This window comes from Muntiacus reevesi, chromosome 2 (assembly GCF_963930625.1).
Source record: "Muntiacus reevesi chromosome 2, mMunRee1.1, whole genome shotgun sequence".
In the NCBI taxonomy this organism is placed as follows: domain Eukaryota; kingdom Metazoa; phylum Chordata; class Mammalia; order Artiodactyla; family Cervidae; genus Muntiacus; species Muntiacus reevesi.
Genome location: NC_089250.1, coordinates 206,706,712 through 206,722,947, shown reverse-complemented (window position 1 = coordinate 206,722,947; position 16,236 = coordinate 206,706,712). Strand labels below are relative to the sequence as shown.

General features: G+C 37.0%; 1 protein-coding gene across 3 annotated transcripts in view; it reads right to left on the bottom strand.

Moving 5' to 3' along the window:
* Positions 1-16,236, bottom strand: part of LOC136160736 (S-adenosyl-L-methionine-dependent tRNA 4-demethylwyosine synthase TYW1) — a 138,935-nt gene that overhangs the window by 24,928 nt on the left and 97,771 nt on the right. For all 3 annotated transcript variants that reach the window (XM_065924776.1, XM_065924777.1, XM_065924778.1), the window contains one exon: positions 5,604-5,714. In XM_065924776.1, coding sequence (XP_065780848.1) covers positions 5,604-5,714 — 111 coding nt within the window. The remainder of the gene's footprint in view (positions 1-5,603; positions 5,715-16,236) is intronic.

The following is a 16,236-nucleotide window of genomic DNA, read 5'->3' as shown; positions in this document are numbered from 1 at the left end:
ATAGAGGCCCATTTAAGCCTAATGAACCCAAAATACATGATAATTTACAGGGAATGGAACAGAGAGATGCTTTATGAGACTAAAACTGAAAGTAAAGAGAAAATCGATATAATAAGCAGCTTCTATTGATTCATTTTTAATAATATGCTTGATGGAAAGTGATCTAAGCAGTTATTGAACCCAGGCATATGTTATCCCCTTGAATTCTCAACCAAAGCTATTAAATTGAAATTATTAGTCTAATTTTAATACTGAGGAAATTTAGGCTCAATGAAGGTTAAGTAATCTGTCCCAGGTGACATCAGTACCTTTTAAGAATACAGCAAAGTTCACACATCTTCCCCACTGGAGACTATACGAGACACTGCTACACCCTCCACATTCACACACACATCCAGGAAATCCAGGGAAAAGACATGAATGGTATCTGAGAGCCCCAGGTATATCACTATCCCAGGGTCATCCTGTATTATCAATTTCACATCTTTGGGGCATTCATGTGACCTTGAGGTACTATTAAGCTTTAACACTAACTCCTTTTGAAGGTTAGACCCTGGAAGATATTTTCTTTTTTACCAAGAGATAGGTAAGGGATGGGCTTCTCTGCTGGCTCAGATGGTAAAGAATCTGCCTGCCCATGCAGGAGATGCAGGTTCATCCCTGCATCAGAAAGATACTTTGGAGAAGGAATGGTTACCCACTCCAGTATTCTTGCCTGGAAAATCCCATGGACAAAGGAGGCTGGTGGGCTACAACCCTCAGGGTCACAAAAAGTTGGACACAACTGTGCGACTAACACTTCATTTCACAGGTAAGAGATAAACCTCCAGGCGCCACTTGGTGTCAGCGTGCGAATTTTTTCCCAATTCGTCCGTTTGCTAAAGGTCAAAGGGCCTAGTCTTCTGCCTTCACACCCACATCCTGTCTCTACTGGAGCTGTGGAGTGAGTACCACCCGGCAGTCTCCCTTCTTCCAGCCCCTAGGGAATTCCCTTACAGGCCTGACAGATTGACAGCTCTCTCAAAAGTATGTTTACCATAACGCTTACTTCTAAAAGTTTGTTTTTGGAGGAAGCTGAGGTTATCTTAAGCTGCTGGCTCTTATCAGTTGTTTTTTGGGGTGGGTTTATTGTTATTATTTTTAAAACTCTTCCATTTTAGAAAAATTAAACTTTAATAAGAAAAAACAACAAAAAGTTTCCTTTTCAGACATGAAATAGTTGAACCCTACTTAACAGGAAAGCAGGCCTTCTCCATTTACTGATTTCACTTCAGTCATGTGAATTATAAAAAGTAATGCATGCTCACTGCAACAATTAGCACAACATAGAAATATGAAAAGAAAAACAAGCCTTTCCTTCCCCTTCTCCCAAATAGAACAGTTAACAGTCTGATATATATCCTTCCACACTTTCCTTATATAAATGTATGTAAACATACTGTGAAAATTTACTCAAACAATAATTATTCTATAACTTGCTTTGCTTCTTAATAATATACTATCTTCTGTAAACATTCCTTTTCCTACTTCAGTTAAAAAAAACATACTTCATTGACTTGCTGGACAAATGAGAGATGAATTTAATAAACCATGTGATCTAATCCTCAAAGGCCCAGGTACTTGAGGGGCTTCCCTGGTGGTGGTCCGGTGGTTGAGAATTCGCCCTGCAATGCAAGGGACACTGGTTCAACCCCTAGTCCGGGAAGATCCCACATGCCATGGGGCAACTGAGCCCACATGTCACAGCTACTGATGTCCTTGGGCCCAGAGCCCGGGCTCCGCAACAAGAGATGCCACCACAACGAGATCACCCGCGCACAGCAACAAAGACCCAGCACAGCCAAAAATCAATCAATCAATCAAATTAAAAAAAAAAAAAAGCCCAGGTACTTGATATTACAGAGTCAAGTGACCATCACATACTTTCTGCTGGTACAACACAAACTGTTTTCTATTACCCTATATTTTAAAAATTTAAATATAGCATTTTACATCATGATTAGATTACACACTTCTCCAAGAATTTTTCAATTAAAAAGAAAAAGTCTCTCCAAGTAGCTCATTTTACTTCTGTAGATGTGGCCTTGCTCAGCAAGACATCCATTTCCCAAACAGCATATCCAAATTTAGGCACAAACTCTGTACCTATGGTGCTTTGACAAGGCCTGGCGCGTGGAGAGAGCACAGAAATATTTGTTAAACGCAGGGATAAAACAGTAAAATGGAAATCTTGTTTGAAAGAAACTATGTTATTATAACATCTCAGCTACAGGCAAGAAGGCTTCATCTATTTCCGAGTCATAGTAATAGTTTATCCAAATACAAAATGCCCATCAGAGAATTACACTGTTTACAAAGTGGTCATCTTTCATTAAAAAATAATTCTGGTTGATTCTTTTCAGATTATAAAATATCTTGTTCATTACAGAAAACATGACTGCAAAGAAAGAAGGAAGGAGAAAAAAAGGTGATGGTGTGATCCAGCCAAGTTGCTTAATAATAGATGTTTTACTGCAATATAATTTGAAGCAACATTCTTTAATAGCTAAGTCATAAATTAAACCACCACTAACCGTTGACATTGGCAAAGTTTTGTTAAGCCAAGGCATATATTTAAGATGTAGTTTGTATCTTTGCATCATTAGAGTTCTTGCCAAGAGGAGCCTTTGGAAATTAAGAACTTTAAAAGTGTTTTTGACCTGACTAGAGATTGCTACACACTCAGACAGCAATATTTCATCTGCTGCAACCTCCCCATCCCTCCAGAAGACAGTCATAGAGAATGTTGAACTTACTAAAAGACAGCTCTAAAACTGAAATATCCTTTGATATGACAGAGTGCACCCAGCTTCATAAACATGAACTGAAGAGTGGACCTCTGACAGACTAGGTGAATTTTCTGGTCACTTTCTCTCATTTTTGCATATTCTTAGTTGTCCATGAAAGCCTAGCATATTATCTGCCTCTTAATATTCTACAGCTTTAACTACTTACTATCTCACGCTGATGACTTCCAAGTCATTATTGCCAGGCTTGTCTCATCCCCAGGACTCCAGGCTTATATAACCTATGGTTTATTTGAACCTACCCTTAGATATTTAAAACCTATCTCAAATTACTCAGGCTGACACAAAAACTCATGAAATTGCTCCCCAAATCGGTCTTCCTTCTCCATTGGTCTTTTCCACATCAGCAAACTGTGCCACATCCACACGGTTGCTTAAGCCAAAAACCTAGGTACTATTTTGATTCCTTTTGTTCTGTCATTCCCTATATCATCCAACAAGTTCAGTTGGATCTACTTTCAAAATTCATCACGAAAGCACCCACTCACTCCTCTCCAACTATATCACCAAAGACCTTCCCCAAGCCATCACGCCTCTTCCTTGGCAAAAGTTTTATTACTGGTCTACCTACTTCTACTACTGCCCTTGTAACCAACTCACGGCAACAGGAGGGTGATCTTTTAAAATCATAAATCAGATCTCATCACTCTCTAGCTTTTAAAATCCTTTCCAAGTACACCAGGTATAAAAAAAAGTTTTATCATTAAACTTAGTTAAAATCTGATTCTCTCATCCTGTGTGAAAGGCCTAACAAAATCCGGCCCCAGCCCCCTTCTCTGATTCATCTTGTACCACAGCCAACTCCAACCGCCCCAGAGGTCACAAAGGCCCTCTTGCAGACTAGCTGTGTCATCTGCCCAGAATTCTCTGACCCCAAGCCTTTGAATATTGTGTTGCTTCTTCTTACTCAAGTATCAAGTATCTCCTCAAAAAACCTTCCTGCTTACGAAATCTAAAACAGTCAACCACAATATCTAGCAAAACAGCATATCCATGGATCCTCTCACACGTCAATCCACTTACAGGTATCTATCCCAAAGAAACACTGGCAAAAACATGACATTAAATGCCGCCTGCTGGAAATCGCCACCAATGAAATAGTCTTGAAATGCAAACACACACACTCACACACACACACACATACACACACACACATGACCAATCTTCTTTTGATCTAACTACCAACCCATGGAAAATATATGGGGCAGAAGAATATGTAATAGGTCAAAAAATAAATTTTTGTTTTAAAATTTAAATACAGGGAACTAACCAGGATAAATGACCCATTTTCTCCAACAACATAAATTACTAGGGGAACAAAAAACCCATGGAAGCAGAACTAATAGACTAAAAAAATTAAAGACAGAAATAATCCAATTCTAACCCTTACATGGATCTAGATTTTCAAATAACCAAGACAGTTGGTTTAAGAGGATATGATGTATATACACACAATGAAATATTACTCAGGCATTAAAAAGGATGAAATATTACCATTGGCAGCAACATAGATCATCTAGAGAATATCATACTAAGTGAAGTAAGTCAAAAAAAGACAAATGTTACAGGGGATCATTTATGTGAAGAATCTTGAAAAAAATACAAATGAATCTACATACAAAATAGAAACAGACTCACAGACATAGAAAACAAACTTAGTTATTACCAAAGGGGAAAGGGAAGAGTAAATTAGGAGTATGGGATTAATAAACAAACACTACTATACATAAAATAGACAAGCAACAAGGATTTACTATATAACACAGGGAACTATATTCAATATCTTATAATAAGCTGTAATAAAAAATAACCTGAAAAAATATATATAACTGAATTATTTTGCTGTATACCTGAAACTAATACAATATTGTAAATCAACTCTATTTCAACTAAAAAAATACTGTTAATCGGTTGAGTCTGAAACCTTATATGCCCCAAAACTTAAGAAATTACTATTAAAACTATTTAGTTGGAAGAACAGTACTCTGAATAAGTGCTTAAAGTGAGTGCATATCTTTCAAAAATACACACTGAATCAGCTATAGGTAATGGTATAATGTGAGGATTTGCTTGAAAATAATAGGTAAGGGCAGGAAAATGGGTTGGAGTACAAATGAAACATGAGCTGGTAATTTCTGAAGCTGGGTAATGGATGGATGGGGGTTCATTACATCAGTCTCTCTACTTTTGTATATATTTGAAGTTTTCCATAGCAAAGGTTTATTTAAAAGTCAATTACTCACTATAACAGTGTTCTACTTCTCCGCATATTAAAGTTACTATGCAGTGGACAATACATTTATTTTCTCTTGACAGTCTATGGCTCGCTAAAATATAAGCTTTTTATATGTGAGAGCAAATGCTTGGTCTTTACTGTTCTTATCCCCAATGGCTAGAACAGTGCCAGGATCTTGATTAATATTTTTGCATGAATAAATCAAACATCCAGGACCTCATGTAGGGTTTTAGAAGGGCTTCCCTGGTAGCTCAGACGGTAAAGCGTCTGCCTACAATGCGGGAGACCCGGGTTTGATCCCTGGGTCGGGAAGATCCCCTGGAGAAGGAAATGGCAACCCACTCCAGTACTCTTGCCTGGAAAATCCCATGGACTGAGGATCCTGGTAGGCTACAGTCCATGGGGTCGCAAAGAGTCGGACACGACGGAGCGACTTCACTTCACTTCACTTCACTTCAACTCCGCCGTAGCCAGCAAAGCGCCAGGGGAAGTGTGCCCAGCACTGGCCAGCAGGGGCTTACCTTCACCTCGATGAAGTCAGGGTTCCCCAGGGACACCAGCTCGGCATAGGCCTGGAGCTCATCCACGTTCCACGCCTTCACTAGAGTCAGTCTGTAGACAGTACGTTGTTGCTAAAAGACAGGAAAAGACAGCTTTGTTTTTAATCACCTTGGAAGATTTTCAAATTTCTTCAACCCACAGAAAACTCAGGCAATGTGAAACCTGGTATGAACTTTTAAAAACTGAAGTTTACACTTTGTAGAAAGATGAAAAAAAAGTAAACAATATCATAAGACTTCCAGAAGCCTTATAGGCACAAACACTGGCATATTTCTCTTCTCTCACTAATAGTATCTAACACTAGATAAGTGCTAGTTGCTCAGTCATATCTGACTCTTTGCAACCCCATGGACTGTAGCCCGCCAGGCTCTCTGTACAAGGGATTCTCCAGACAAGACTACTGTAGTGGTTAGCCATTATTCCCTTCTCCAGGGGATTTTCTGACTCAGGGATGGAACCTGGGTCTCCTGCATTGCAGGCAAATTCTTTACTGTCTGAGTCATTAACACTAGATAAGACACCCAAAAGTTTCTTAACAAATACACTGATCCCATTTGGTCAGAAATAGTAAATTGACTAAATAGTTTTAGACTGTCAAAAATGAATTCAAATAACCTTCAGGCTCTCCATTATCAATCACTCAAACTATTTATGATAAGGATTTTTAACTTACACTTTTCCTCTTTCCTGTTTTCTTACTACTTAATGATCCCTAGTTGGCAGAAAAGGCACACTGATGAACTGTCAATGTTGCCATTTGTTTGTCTATCATGTAAAAAAAAAAGGTACTGATTTTCTGAAAAGCAACTAGACGACAGTCATGCAAGCCTTTAAAAACTTTATACACTTTGACTTTCCCTTCCAGGACCCTAGACAAACTGTTAAAAGTTCAAGGACTAACTCAAACATCTCAAAACAACATGATTAATGGTAGTTTAAAATCTACAGCAAGAGTGGGGGCAGAACCTATGACTTGCCTATAACCAGTAGAATACGGCAAAGGTGATTGGTGCCTGTGGTTATGTGCGTATGATTGCATCCATTTGGAGCAAGTTCCTGGGCGGTATCCATGCTGCTAAACCTCAAACCATGCTTTAAGTAGCAAGGCTCATTATACTCAAGAGAAAGACCAAGTGAGATGAGAGCTGAAAAGAATGATACCAATCTCTACATGCCCCCCAATGTCCACAGCAGCATTTATTTACAATTCCCAAGATATGGAAGCAACTTAAATGTCCACCGAAAGATGAGTGGATAAAGATGTGGTATATATAAACAACAGAATATTACTCAGCCATACAAAATAATGAAATTTTGCCATTTGGAACACCATGGTTGAACTTGGAGGAGATTATGCCAAGTGAAATAAGGCGGTCAGAGAAAAACAAACACTGAATGATATCACTTATATGTGCAATCTAAAAAAAACACAACAAACCAGTGAATATAACAAAACAGAAACAGATGTAGAGAATAAATTAGTGGTTACCAGGGGCAAGAGGAAAGGAGGGAGGAGGGAGATAGGGGTAGGGGACTAAAAGATATAAACCATTATGTATAAAATAATCCACAAGGATATATTATACAGTCAATATTTTATAATAACTATAAATGGAGTATAATCTTTTTGCAAATTGCTATATTGTACACCTGAAACTTACATAATATTGCACATCAACTATACTTCAATTAAAATAATACCAATCTCTCTACTTTTAATTATATCTGAAGATAACCAAGAGATGAAGAGATGAATATCATTAGGTGGCCATTTTAGAAAATGCACTCAAAACTTATTTTTAAAATGCAGCATCAAGAAAAGAAAAGAAAGTGAAGTTGCTCAGTCATGTCTGATTCTTTGCGACCCCATGGATTGTAGCCTACCAGGCTCCTCCCTCCATGGGATTCTCCATGCAAGAGTACTAGAGGGGGTTGCCATTTCCTTCTCCAGGGGATCTTGCAAATTCAGGGATCAAACCCGGGTCTCCTGCATTCCAGGCAGATGCTTTAACCTCTGAGCCACCAGGGAAGCCCCAAAATGTAGCATATAAAGCATGAAAAGACACACTTCTTCCAGATTCCCTTTACATAGCTAGAATTCACCCAATGCCAAAACCTAATAAAAATGGTAGAGAATTGCAGGCCAATCTCATTTGTATTTATACATGCAAAAGTCTTACCAAAATTTTAGCAAAATAAATTCAGCATTATGTTAAAAATTCTAGAAAAGGAGAGATGATTCAATATTAGTGAAGTCACTTTGTCATGCCTGACTCTCTGCAACCCATGGACTGTAGCCCACCAGGATCCTCTGTCCATGGAATTCTCCATGGACACTGGAGTGGGTTGCCATTTCTTTCTCCAGGGAATCTTTCTGACCCAGGGATTGAACCTGGGTCTCCTGTATGGCAGGTGGATTCTTTATCATCTGAGCCACCAGGGAAGCCCATTCAATATTAGGTTATGTATTAATATTAATATAATTCATCACATTAATATTGTGACACAGAAAAATCAATCAGACATCTTATAGATATAGTTTAAAGTCCATCCCTGATTTTAAAACAAAATAGAATGAACTGAAAAACCATTTGGTAAGTTCAAAAATTAAAAAACTTACCATTAACATAAAGAAAACACCTTCGAGTCAAAAGTCCATGTCATTCTTATAGATGTAAAAAACAGAGGTATTTCTAGTTAATCAGACTAACAGCAGAATGTCCACTCTATTATCTTTATAAACACTTTTCTGAAAGTTAAAATCAAAGCAATAAGGCAAGAACAAGACTAATTGAATAGTATATTAAAAAAAAGTATAGTATTATCACTAAAAAAATTAAAAAGTGATAGTACATTACTTTAAAAAAGTGATAGTATATCACTTGCAAATGATACAGTTGACTTCCTGGAAACCTAAGAAAATCAACTAAAAATCACATCAAGTCAAATTGGCCAGTGACCAAATAAAAATAGAAAAATAAGCAGCTTTCCTAGCATAGAGTGGTAGGATAGATGTGGACTCTGAAAGTGAAAGTTGGTCCAGCTCTTTGCAACTCCATGGACTATACAGTCCACAGAATTCTCCAGGCCAGAATACTGGAGTGGGTAGCCTTTCCCTTCTCCAGGGATCTTCCCACCCAGTGATCAAACCCAGGTCTCCCGCACTGCAGGTGGATTCTTTACCAACTGAGCTATCAGGGAAGCCAGGCCAGACTGAATCCCAGACCACATACTAGCCATCTTTAACTCTGACTCAGTTCCTCCCTGTGTAAAATGCAGGTTTCGCACAGGACTGCAAGTGTTCATCTACATAATGCCTTGGCTTCCCTGGTGGCTCAGCTGGTAAAGAATCCGCCTGCAATGCAGGAGGATCAATGTTTGATCCCTGGTTGGGAAGATGCCCTGGAGAAGGGAACGGCTACCCACTCCAGTATATTGGCCCAAAGAATTCCATGGACTCTACAGTCCATGGGGTCGCAAAGAGTCAAACATGACTGAACGACTTTCACTACTACATAATACTTAGATCCATGCTGGCAGCAGGAAGTCATAATATGTATTAGCTATTATATGCCATATATATGCTACATATATACTATATATACATATCTATATAGTATATACATATATATTACAAAGCACAAATTCTACTTTACAAAATACAACTATAAAATACTTGATGATTATTTATGAAATAACATGGACAGTGAAAAGAGGAAACACTTCTGAGACCATAACAAAACACTAGCCTACATGGAGAGCCATGATAGATTTCTAAATATAACGTAATTCCAATAGGAGTTAAAAATTCTTTTCAACATATAAACTAGCAATGATACCAACAAAAACAACAGCAGGAGTTGGCAACAAGTCAGCCCTTACTATGAGCCAGCTGTTGATGTGTTTAGTATCTTAGCAAAGATTCCAATGTTTGTCTCTTCTTTGCAACAAATCTTTTAAAATAGGTTTATTATCTTCACATTATAGATATGAAATTGAGGCCCAGTGCTGCTAAATAAATTTCCCAAAGTTACACAGTTGGAAAGCAGCAGAGCTCGGATATGAACCCAAGCAGAATGAATCCAAGGCAGACTCTTATCTCTCATTGCTAAACCTTCTCAAATTGTGAAATAAATCATGCGAAGAGAAATGTACATAAAACACAAATGTATCGCCCAAGGGACTAACACAAAGAAATATCCATCGCCCACCCAGCACCATCCATTCCCTTCACCTGAAAGCTATCTGATATTCTGACTTCAACATTAAATTTTAGACTTGTGCCTATGTTTGAAATGTATATACAAAGAACCATATATTCTTTTGTGTCTTGCTTTTCTCACACAACATGGTGTTTATACAGTTCATCCATATTGCTGTATGTTAGGATCTGCTCATTTTTTTATCTAACATTCCATTACATGAGTATACAATAATTCATTCAGCCATATCCCCACTGATAGACATCTAGATTACTTCTACCTTTTAGCTGTTGTAAAACAATGCTGCAAATTTATGGTTCCTAAGGGTGGGGGGGAAGGATAAGTTGGAAGATTGGGATTGACATATACACAACACTATATATAAAATAGTAACTAATAAGGACCTACTGTACAGCACAGGGATCTCTCAATACTCCATAAAGGCCTATGTGGGAAAAGAAGCATATAAATATATATACAATATAAATTTTATATATTTATATTTTATATAAATATATATAAATTAAATACACATTTATATATTTTCTATATATTTATATATAAATATATTTTAAATATAATATATATAAAACTGATTCACCTTGCTGTACACATGAAAATAACCCAACACTGTAAATTAACTATATTCCAATAAAAATTAAAAGAAAAACAATGCTGTTATCTCTCATAACACTAGAGTTTAGCTTTTTCTGCTTTAGGGAATTTTATGAAATGCTCTTATGACACGTGTTCTTCTATGTCTGCTTCTTTCACTGAATTTAATTCACTGAATTTGATGGTGACTCTGGCTTTAGATACATTTTTACTGCTGTTTAGTACTCCAGTATACGAAAATATTAACTACTAGTGAAAGTTGTTGGTTGGTTGGTTGTTTTCCCAGCATGGACTCTTACAAAACACCATTGCAAAGAGTGTTACTGTACCTGACTCCTGATAGACATGTTTCTTTGATGTTCCTAAGAGTGGAAATGTTGGATCAGAGGAAGTGCAGGTATTGTGCCAGACTGGTTTTCAAGGTCATTTCACCACACATCCACTTGCAGAGGATCAGAGTTCCAGCTGCTTCTCATCTTCAACAACTCTTGTTGGTAGTCTTTTAAAACTTGAGCCATTTTCATGCTGTTCTATTTTGTATCTGTCTGTTTACTGATGAAGTTGAGTATGTTTTTGGCCATGCTGATCTCTACTTTTGTGAAGTATTTGTTCGAGTGTCTTGAACATTTCTCTATGGGGATAATGGTCTTTTTACTACCGGGTTTTTTAAATTCTTTATATATCCTGGCTATAAGAACGCAGTTATAACTGTATCAGAAATATTTTCATTTGCTTTACGGCGTTCCTTATTACTTTCTGCATATATTTTGATCAACAGAAGTAACTGATTGTAGTACATTTACCTTTTATCTATAGCATACTAATGTTCAGATGATTAAAGACAAAGAAAAGCACTACTATGGGATTACAAGAAAAGGAATGTCATTAGGTTTCATCTCAAATGATCAGATTCACATTCCGGGTTTCACTGTATCTGTAGGGAGCCTGCTCAATGGGACAGCTTTGGAGACTTTAAAGTCTATATGAAATTAGTTAAAGCAATTCCTAAAGTCTATAGAAGAAAGTGGAGTTATACTCCAGTTAGATCAAATTAAAACAAAAACTGAGCATAGATGATGCTTGAGAGGTGAGAGCTGGAATTGCCTTTGCAAAGGACATAATTAACACTTTATAATATCCTTTTAGATAAAAAAAAAAAAAGAAAAGAAAAGAAAGAGGAGAGAGAGAGGGAAAACTAGAGTACAAACTGGATTTGTAGTAATTTAATTCAAACAAAAAATATCTTTCCCCAATTTGGGGACTTAATTAGTACATGTCATTTGTATGGGTTCTGGATTGGTTATTACTGCAGGGTTTTCTCAATGTGTCATGTTATCTTGTAGGGGACATGGATGGTGTGATATTGGGTCAGTCAAAAGGTACATTTGGGGTTTTTTGTTATATCTTATGGAAAAACCCAAATGAACTTTTTGGCCAATCCAATACTATGGATGCTGAAGCTGAAACTCCAATACTTTGGTCACCTGATGTGAAAAACTGACTCATAGATCCTGATGCTGGGAAAGATTGAAGGCAGGAGAAGGGGATGATAGAAGATAAGATGGCTGGATGGCATCATCAACTCGATGAACACGAGTTTGAGCAAGCTCTGGGAGTTGGTGATGGTCAGGGAAGCCTGGTGTGCTGCAGTCCATGGGGTCGCAAAGAGTCAGACACAAATGAGTGACTAAACTGAACTGAATACTATGGAATATAAAAATGAAGATGAAAAGTATCCAGTTAGGCAAAAAGTTTAGCTACTTTCTGCTCAAGCTACAATGTGACTTGTGAAATGTCACAATGTGAGTTGTCAAAAAAAAAAAAAAAATCAAGTATTTGGCATGTTATAATTTCATGTATTATTGGGGTTTTCAATCATTAAATTTATTCATTTTTAATTGAAGGATAATTGCTCTACAATATTGTGTTGGTTTCTGCCGAACCTCAACATGACATGTATTTGTTTAATTTAAGAATCTAATATACTTTTCCCCTAGTGGTGAGAACAGACACAATAAATGGGAGGCGGGGTGATCTGAAAAGTTACATCACAACAAATGTGCAGCTGGGCTGTGCAGCGAGAGACCTAGACCTTCACCTCTAGACTTTAGATCAAATCTTTGTGACAGATTTTAAATTTGAGTTTCAACTTATTATGTTTCTTAGAGGGAAGCAATACATGGACTGAAAATACATGAAGTGAAAATTGAGGTCGAAATTCCAAAGGTAAATGTTAAATGCTTATCAAAGGGAACTGCATGGGGAGGCGGGGAGGCAGGCAGTATAAAGAATCAAGTACAAAGTAGAAAAGGCCTGAGTGAAGAAAAGAGGAAAAAAGTATAAAATGAGGAAAAGAGTCCATAGTAGCAATGAAGCTACTGGGCCTCTGAGTCAACTGTGCAAGCTTAGGTGCACTCTTTGCCCCTCTGTAAAATAGGAAGAGAAACAGTATCTGTATCTCATAGTATTGTTGTTAAATTAGAAGAACTAAGACAAAGAACCTAGAACACAGTCCCTGCAGAGAGAAAACTATGAAGAAATTTCGGCTACCACCACCGCCAGCAGTTACACAGATCCATTCATTTGATCACACAGATATCAACTCAACCAACAGTCACCAGGTGTTAACACTAGGTGCTGAAGATATAGCAGTGAACGAAGCAACCACCATGTCAACTGTTGTATAATCTACATTCTATCCTAGTAAATGAACAAACTCAAGTCAGAAAAGACATTAGCAACAATGGTTAATACCAAAAGAGGAGAGGAGCCAGGAAACCATCAAGGCAAGACTTTAACACTCCTGCCTGGCTTCACAAGCCATGAAAACCAGATACAATATTGACCAGATCATATCATGCTTGTCAAAAAAATGATTCTTAACTCCTTAAAACAAAAAAAACAACTTAAAATTGAAACCACCCCTCACTGACAACCATTGTTTCTAAAATCAAAGGAATATGTATTCGCCAATACTAGACTGGGCAATGATTCTTTTAAAGACCTTAGAAAGCATACCTGTTCTTAAAATGGCTTTAATTAGCCAAGAGTTATTTTTTTGCTTTTTGTTTTTGTTTTGGTTTGGTTTGGTGTGGCTATGCCAGGTCTTAGCTGCAGCATGCAGGATCTTTAGTAGTGGTGTGCGAGCTCTTAGTTGTGGCATGTGGGAGCTAGTCCCCTGATCAAGAATTGAACCCAGGCCTCCTGCATTGGAAGCACAGAAACTTAACCACTGGACCACCAGGGAAGTCCCTTAATTAAGTCTGATACTGTTCATGGGAGACAAAACAAAATGTGTCAATCTGATAGGTCAAGTAACGCAAAAAAGTAGAAAATAAATTCAAAGATATAACTCATGATGCAGCTAAGTGAAGTATTCTTTATATTCAAAGACAGGAAGGAAAACTATTACAGAATTATTCCCAAAATGAATTAACTAAGCAACCAACTAATTTAAACTTTTATGAGTAATGGAAAATGTAGATCAAGGAAAGATGGCAAGGACAGTTTTATAAGACTCAGTGAAGAAAATCCAACAGGAAAAGAAATCATAAAGGAAACACATCAAGCCATTAATGGTGCTTACTTATAAGGATCAGAAGGGTTGTAGGTTTATTTACATTCCTCTTTAAACACCTGTGAAAGTGTTAGTTGTTCAGTCATGTCCAACTCTGTATGACCCCATGGACTGGAGCCTGCCAGGCTCCTCTGTCCATGGAATTCTCCAGGGAAGAATACCGGAAAGGATTAAAGTGTTTAACATACACATTATGAGTCTCAGAAGGAGAGGTGAAAATGACAGCTAAGATCATGGTTACATAGGAATTCCCTGTATTATTCTCTCTTCTCTTGAATGTTTTAAAAATCCATATTAAAAAGGTTCAACAATTTATCTTGACAGATGCAATTCAAGACAAACTTGAGCTGAGGCTGTGTCAAAACAAGATAAAATGGTCTCCTAAAACATGGCTCTGAGTTACCAGTAATCAAAGAAATGCAAATTGAAGCAGTAATGAGGTACCATTTTGGCTTATCAGATTGGCAAAGATTTTTTTTAAATAGCAATATTCACTGCTGCCTAGAGTATAGCAAGACAGAGAAATTCATTCACTGATGGTAAAAGCATAATTCACTACAAACATTTTGGGAAGTAGCATGGCAACATGATTAAAGTCTCTGAAAAATACTCAAATCTGTTGATCCAATAACTACATTTCTAAAGATGTAAGCCTTTGGAAATGATAAAATTTGTGGACAAATACTGATGAATAAGAAGGTTCATTTCAGCTTTATTTGTAATAATGAGATACTATAAATACCTCAATCCCAAGAAATAGCTAGATGATTTATGATACAACTATTTAACACTAAAGATGATTATTTCAGAACAGCGGTCATGAATCTGAACATGGCAAAGAAACATATTCCTAACTGTGAGAGTTCCATACAGATGTGATTCTCAGAAAAAAGGAAGGAAGGAGGTGGGAGACCTGTTTTTCTTTTGAACCTTTGCTCTTATTGAGAATAACTGTTTTAAAAGAAAGTTTAATAATAAGGGGTAATTTTTATGTAACAGCATCAAAATTTTTAAAAGTTAAAAACAAAATTGTACACGTACTACAGTATTAATGACATAAATACATATACACGGTAGAAACACAAAAATTTGAGAAGGAAACACAAGAAAAGTTGTGGGATCAGAAAACCTGTGCGTGCACACACACACACACACACACACACACATATTTTTTAATATTAATAGTACTGACTCTTTAGATGAGAATGGATCAGTTTAAAAGTTTCTTGATATGCTTAATCTTAATTATCCTTAAAACAGATCCCTCAAATAAAATTCTCTGCTCAAAAACCAGAAATCTGATAAAGGAAGTAGAAAAAGATTTGCCTTAGGTTCAGCTGAGCCTCAGAAGACCATGCAAATCAACCTGAATATGAGACAGTGTGGCCTGAATTTGAAGAGTCATGGACCTCTGTGTTACTTATAATAGCAAAGAGGAAAAAAAAAGGCTTGACACCCTCCTGGTAACATGGTTAATATGAAGGAAGATGTTGCTTGTGTGAAGGAGTAGAAGGAAGGTGAAATCACATATAATTTAGAAAATTTTATATATATACACATACATGTACACACACACACACAAAATCACATTATAATGTATGCATATAGTCAACATTAAATATTCATGGCTTGGTTCTAAGACAACCGCAGATACCAAAACCTTCAGATGCTCAAATCTCTAATATAAAATGGCACAGCATTTGCATATAATGCATGCACATCCTCCTGTACATTTTAAATCATCTCTAGAGTACTTATAATACCTAATACAATGTATATTATGTAAATAGTTGGAAATACCATGTAAATGCGATGTAAACAGTTGCAAGGCAAATTTAAATTTTCCTTTTTGAAACTCTCTGGAATTTTTTGTTTTCCCCAAACGTTTTTGCTCTGCAGTTGGTTGAATCTGAGGATGAGGAACTGGGAGACATGGAGCATACTGCATAGTGGATGTACGGTCAAAGGGGAACTGTAAGTTCATCTCTTGAAAAACAAGAAGAGGAAGCTGAGGAGTGCAAAATGCAAACACAGAAGAGACTAAGAGCAGCGGTAGCTGTATAAAGAGAAACTGTACATAAATAAGAGCAGGAAAAACAAACTCCACGAGAGGATTTTTTAAAAGGCAGTAGTATTTACACATCGGAAAAGCAAATGAGTAATATGGAGCAGTGTTTTCCCCTCTTTTGGAGGTTAGGA